General features: G+C 34.5%; 1 protein-coding gene across 3 annotated transcripts; it reads left to right on the top strand.

Moving 5' to 3' along the window:
- Window positions 1-2074: 2074 nt before the first annotated feature.
- LOC120803353 (glucose-induced degradation protein 8-B homolog) lies at window positions 2075-5468 on the top strand. 3 transcript variants are annotated; one of them, XM_040151728.1, is made up of 5 exons: window positions 2075-2206; window positions 2535-2664; window positions 2781-2977; window positions 3109-3303; window positions 4145-5468. In XM_040151728.1, exons 2-5 carry the CDS (start codon window positions 2547-2549, stop codon window positions 4316-4318), a joined length of 684 nt encoding a protein of 227 aa, XP_040007662.1. In that variant the 5' UTR covers window positions 2075-2206; window positions 2535-2546; the 3' UTR covers window positions 4319-5468. The 3 variants fall into 3 exon arrangements, with proteins under 3 accessions (XP_040007662.1, XP_040007661.1, XP_040007663.1); XM_040151727.1 differs by having other exon boundaries at window positions 3106-3303; window positions 4145-5464; XM_040151729.1 differs by lacking the exon at window positions 2075-2206 and having other exon boundaries at window positions 2536-2664; window positions 3106-3303; window positions 4145-5466.
- Window positions 5469-6255: the final 787 nt, after the last annotated feature.

Raw genomic sequence — 6255 nt, 5'->3', positions numbered from 1 at the left:
CTATCGTTTTACCTGTACGTTCATTCAGTATCTTCTCGTCTTGGTTAAAAAGTTAATAGTGAATGTCAATTTACTGAGTTTAGCCTCTGAAAGGACTGCTAAGACTGAAGTCAACCACATCGTTACCATAGAAACCGTAAACAGGGTGGCCATGGGAGGGAGGCGGGGCTTGTCATGTTCATGCCTGCTGCGGAAACCTGCAGGCTTATTGTCTGAAATACAAAAACTTGAAAAAGAAATTAAATAAACAAGAAATAAAGAAATACATACAATAGTAAACACACATAAAATGATAACATAATGTAATATAGAAATGAAAATATTATAGTTGTGACTGACCGTCATACTATTATGTCTTATGTCTTTATTTTAGATTATTATTATAGATTAAATCAGTTGATTATTTTGTACAAATTACCCAGAGCCCAAAGCGAAACCTTCACAGTGTTTGTTTCGTCCAACCAACAGTCCACACCTCAAGATTATTAAAAATAAATTAAAATTATTCAAATAATTAAAAGGAAAAGCAGCAAATCTGGGAACATGAACTGTTTGGCATTCTTACATGAAAATCACTTAAATGATTACCATAATAGTTTCCGATGAATTTTCTGGCAGTTCAGGTTGTTTAATTCATAAGAAGGCATCATATTTTATAAACTCTTCGTATGTTTTGTATGAAAAATCTGTATTTGTAAAGCAACTAGTAGTATAGCTGAAAAATAAAAGCATTTCTCTGAAATGTTCATATTTGTACTTAAGTACAGCACTAGAGTAAAAGTACTTAGTTACTTTCCACCGCCAGAGACAAACAAATTTATTAATAAAATTTTTATTATCTGTTTTATATAATATGACTCCTTGCAGTACCTTAAAGAATCTTTTTTAATCATTACAATCCCATTTTAGTATGCATAACTTTTATCAAATTTAAAATAAAACTGGGCAAAATATGCATGAAATGTAGCCATGGGACACACTCACCAGAAATATAACATAGAGTCATCACACATAATTTTACTGATTAATTGTATAAATAATACATTGTTTATTTCTTCTTACAATAGAAACAAACTGCATGAAAAAAGTCAAAACATAAGTGTAGGGGCATAAATTATGTTTAGACAGTAGTCACATACATTGCACACAATCTGGGAGAGTTACCTTCGAGAAATTTTACCCTAATTCAAAAAAAAAAAAAGATTACATACAAGATATTTTAAAATGTATAACTATACTTGCCAAACTTCTTTTCCACAAATCATATTCTGTAAAGTTTAAACAAACATATGTAGAACTTAATGCCATTTTTGCTTACAACATGTGGTTGTGCTAGGTTCACTGTAAAAATCCAAACAATGAAAACGCATACATTTAATCTCTATCCTTAGGTGGTTATGGGTGGTTTTGCATTCCTCTTTTTTGTCAAGCAGATAATTAACATTTTGAAGCATTCCTTCTGTGCATAAAATTGTTATATTGATGTGAAACACACTAATGATATAATTTTTTTGGTCCTCTCTCTATCTTAATTTTGGGAAGCAATGGTTCTAGTTGTGTCCCTCGAGTCCCTCTGCTACTTCAGGCAATCTACAGTTTGGTCTATTGCATGACTTTGTCATTAGAGTTCCCTCTAGTCTCTCTTATTTAAGTGTTAAGTGTCTTATTTAAGTAGAAGTGTTTTGTGTACAGTGATGCAGTGCAATGTTTTTTTGTTTTAATTTATACCAGCTTTATTTACAACACATAGAAGACAAGTACAGTGACAAAATCAGTGCTTTATAATTCAAGTAAGGTTTCCTGTCCAAAACAGAATCACACCTCCTACGAAGAATGTTTTCAATGTATCCATAGGGTACAATTAAACAGCAATTACTTATTGGAAATAACAACGAAATATAACGACGAAATAATAACGTCTAAATGGTTATTGTTGAAAAGAAAAAAAACACAAACAGGATTGAAATGTTGAAATAATAAAATAACATAAAATTAATACACACGTAGACAGTCGAGCCAATCTCCAATAGTCACACAATTCTTTTAATTTAATGTAGGGGGCAGCAGTGTGCACGTAGCGTGTAGTTTACCGTACCGGAAATAGGCAGAGGAAGAAGAAGAAGAAGAAGAAGAAGAAGAAGAAGCAAAAGAGGGTCCCCTCCGCTAGCTAGCTAGCTACTGCTGGGAAGTAGCGACAAATTTTCAGGTATTGCGATAAAGTAACCATTATATTTGCAGTGGGTTATAGATGCATATCAATAGAAGACAATAAAATAGAAGAGTACTCTTTCTTGATGTGTGTGTTCGATATAAATGCACAGAAAGTGCGAACTTGTCTTTGTTTTCATTCGTGTTGACGAAAGTCAGGCTTCAATGTTGTGTTTTACCTCGAAGGCCCCAAATGTTGTGATTTAGGATTTCCGGTGCTGTGTTGCTGTCAAACTGAACAGTTATAACGTTATGTAATTGTTCCTGCCATTACATTAAAATGTCATTCTCTTAATTGACAAGATAACCATTCTCTTCTCCTTTAGGTTATTATCATAATGAGTTATGCAGAGAAGCCGGAGGATATCACAAGGGAAGAGTGGATGGATAAACTCAACAATGTCCACATTCAGAGAGCTGATATGAACAGGCTCATTATGAACTACTTGGTGACCGGTAAAGGACCAATTTTTTGTTAATCAAAGTTTGCTCTTAGTTGTCTATAAAGATCAATTGTATGTTGTGCTTCAATGTCGAACGTGCAGGATTTCACCATGGTTTCTTTTCAACAGAGGGCTTCAAGGAGGCAGCGGAGAAGTTCAGGATGGAGTCTGGAATAGAGCCCAGTGTGGATTTGGATTCCTTAGATGAAAGAATTAAAATCAGAGAGATGATCCTGAAGGGACAGATCCAGGATGCTATTGCTCTGATTAACAGTCTGCACCCAGAACTGCTGGATACCAACCGTTACCTCTACTTTCACCTACAGGTAAAATATAGCACAGTGAAGACATCTCGGCTTTATGCTTTTGGATATATCATTTCTATTGCATGTCTTACTACTTCTGTTATTTTCACTCACTATTGAAGCCATATTTTTTGTGTGTGTGTTGGCAGCAGCAGCATCTGATCGAGCTAATTCGTTTGAGGGAGACCGAAGCTGCCCTTGAATTTGCCCAGTCTCAGTTAGCAGAGCAGGGGGAGGAGAGCCGGGAATGTCTGACCGAGATGGAGAGGACATTGGCCCTGCTGGCATTCGACAACCCTGAGGAGTCACCTTTTGGAGATCTGCTCAATATGATGCAGAGACAAAAGGTAGAGTCAAAGCCTATTATTAAAGTTCTTACTACTTTTGTCTTGCACTTGGCCCTTCTTTTGCACTAATATATAGCATATTAGTGCAAAAGAAGGGCCAAGTGCTGTATATATTCACATCTCACATGGAATAGATTAGTTTAAACTGATGCTGTTTGTATGTGTTTTTGTGTTACTGGCTGTGTTATGTTTTCTGTAGAATGAGGACACTACTCACTGTTAGTGCTGCAGTTTTTAATATGGTTTTTCAGCCATGTTTTAACATTTTTTTCTCATCCGATTTTCCTTTTTTTAATAATTTAATCTATAACATATGAATTCCCTGATTTTTTTATTATTTATTTATTTATTTATTTTGCCCCTTTACCTACTTAAAGGGACCAATTTTGATCAGTTTACTTTTCACAAGGACTACTACTCAGCTTATGAAAACAGTTGTATATAGTCTTCTATGGTTCTGAAGGGAGCTTTCTATAGTTGGAGAAAATAACCCTGACGATATCATCAAGGTTATCTTGGATTGGGCTCGAGGCTTTCAATTTTTAACAGAATGCTTGTGTTATGAACTTGGGACTTGGGGTTTGAAATATGTAGGCATTTACAAGATCAGAAGGATAAAATGAAATACGTTATTGTGTTTGATTATGGGAATTGTAGGATCCACTGTTCATGACCAGTATAGGGGACTAAACGTCAGAATGTCACAGCCTGGTCTCCTTTTTTAGAAAACTCTCTCTTGTGAGTACCCTAACGTAATGAAGGTGCAACATATTAACTATGATCCAATCTTCAGTAGTGAAAGTACACAAAGCAATAACAGGTATGTGCCTTTGTCTTCCAGGTGTGGAGTGAAGTGAATCAATGTGTGCTAGACTATGAAAACAGAGAGTCAACACCCAAGCTGGCCAAGCTCCTGAAACTACTCCTGTGGGCTCAAAATGAACTTGACCAAAAGAAAGTGAAGTATCCCAAAATGACAGACCTCAGCAAGGGAACCATTGAAGACCCAAAATAAGGACCCACAGTGAAAACATACCACAGCATTATAAAATGGACACATTTCCTTTATCTATTTATACCCCAACAAACTGACTCATATAGAGTACAACCTTTTCTTATTGTAAAGGTTGCTTTTTGATACTTTAGTGATGTAGAATGTGCAAGCTGGATTGATGGCATTTTAAAATGACTTCTCACTAAAATTACATGCATACCATTATTTTACTTGGTATTATAATTTACATATTTGTTCACGTAAAATCAGTATATTTCAGTTACACTAGTTTTTCTGTCTGTTGGCAGGGAAAGTTGTTGGCATAGGAGGGTGTGAATAAAGCCTAAATTAGGCTGTCACGTTCTGTGTGTGACCACTTTGAAGGGGTTTGATGTTCAGGGAAAATGGTTGACTCAGTGTGCACTGCCTCAAATAAACATACTTATTCCTTACAAAAACCTTACACATTTCAGCTAGTAGTCTCTTAGCTAGAACTCTATGTGATGGCAATAGCCAAAGCATAGAATACTTGGGATGTGTCAAACTACTGTGACTTTGAAAGTTAAATTCATCTTTAGATTCTTATTGCATTATTGCTTAATTATATTACAAAAAGATCCTGACAACAACATGAACAAAGAGATAAACCTTCAACTATACATCACGGTAGCAATTAACAGGTAGAACAAGGCGAGATTCCTGGAATGCTATAAAATTTGCAGCGTATTGTGAGTGTGCAAGCTTAAAGGCAGCCTCATTTTCATATTGTTTTAAAATATCACAGATGATATTAAAAGATGTGAATAAATAAATCTATGTCCACAGACATGGAGACACTTTTACAGATGGATTATTTACATGTATGGAATAAGTAGCTCTTTTGCAAAATTTGATGTGCTTTTTTTGCTGGTATATTATTTTGCAATAAAAGTGAATTTTTAAACTGGGTAAGTCATCAAGGACTTGAAAGCTTGGTGTGGTGGTGCAGATGTGGAAAGTAACTTACATTTACTCAAGTGCTGCACCTATGTACAATTTTGAAGTACTTTTACTTCACTTGAGTTACTTACTTTCCATTTTATGGTACTCTATACTTCTGCTTCACTACTGAGAGATAATATTGTTCTTTTAACTCCATTAAATTATCTAACAGATACAGTTACTAGACACTTTGATCGGTTCATGATATATGATGCATTATTAATGAATAAACTATGCAATTACCCAAGTAGTTAAAATAAGCTCCACTTTGACCGCCTACAAGACTAAAATGCTGTTTATATGTTAATGCATCAATAACAATAATCCAATAATAGGTATATTACTGGATGCAGAATGGCCTCTGAAACACGTGGAGTCACTTGAACACGTATTCTGTATATTATCAACAAAATGGATTTAAATATCAAAACTAAAAGTACTCATAATGCGAAGAAATGTCCCCTGTGTGTTTTACACTATCTTATATGATAGTATTGAACTATTAATACTGATGCATTAATTTGTATGTAGTATGTTAGTGTAGTAGCTGGTGGAGGTGAACCTAGCTTTAATTACTTTAAATACTGTTGGGTAGTTCAACTGTAACATTGCATTATATTTTGTGAGCTTATATGTTTTTCATGTAAAATCTTTTGTAAATGAGCTAGTGACTACAGCTGTCAGTTAAATGTATCAAGTAAAAGCTACATTTTCTCTGAATAATATTGGAGTAGTAGTGTAAAGCAGTTGTGCAAGAAGTACTCAGAGTACTTAAGTAAAAGCAGCAATACTAAATATAGAAAACTACTGTTACACTATTGAATATAATATTAGTATTATATAGGTGCATTCAAGTGTAAGTAGTAGTTTACCGTTTCAGTTGGTGGAGGTGGAGCTAATAGTAACTATTTTATATACTCTCCTTTTTTAGGGTATTATATTTTATAAGTTTATCACGTTTTGTATATAAAATCTGT

Source organism: Xiphias gladius, chromosome 18, assembly GCF_016859285.1.
Source record: "Xiphias gladius isolate SHS-SW01 ecotype Sanya breed wild chromosome 18, ASM1685928v1, whole genome shotgun sequence".
Lineage (NCBI taxonomy): Eukaryota > Metazoa > Chordata > Actinopteri > Istiophoriformes > Xiphiidae > Xiphias > Xiphias gladius.
Note: the sequence above shows the minus strand (reverse complement) of the source record. Positions and strands in the feature narration are given on the sequence as shown.

Excerpts from the sequence above, each read along its gene's own strand:
- LOC120803353 (XM_040151729.1), top strand. The coding sequence starts at position 2,547 with ATGAGTTATGCAGAGAAGCCGGAGGATATCACAAGGGAAGAGTGGATG. Across the intron at positions 2,665-2,780 it reads TATGAACTACTTGGTGACCG|AGGGCTTCAAGGAGGCAGCG; the intron begins GTAAAGGACCAA and ends TCTTTTCAACAG. Across the intron at positions 3,304-4,144 it reads ATATGATGCAGAGACAAAAG|GTGTGGAGTGAAGTGAATCA; the intron begins GTAGAGTCAAAG and ends TTTGTCTTCCAG.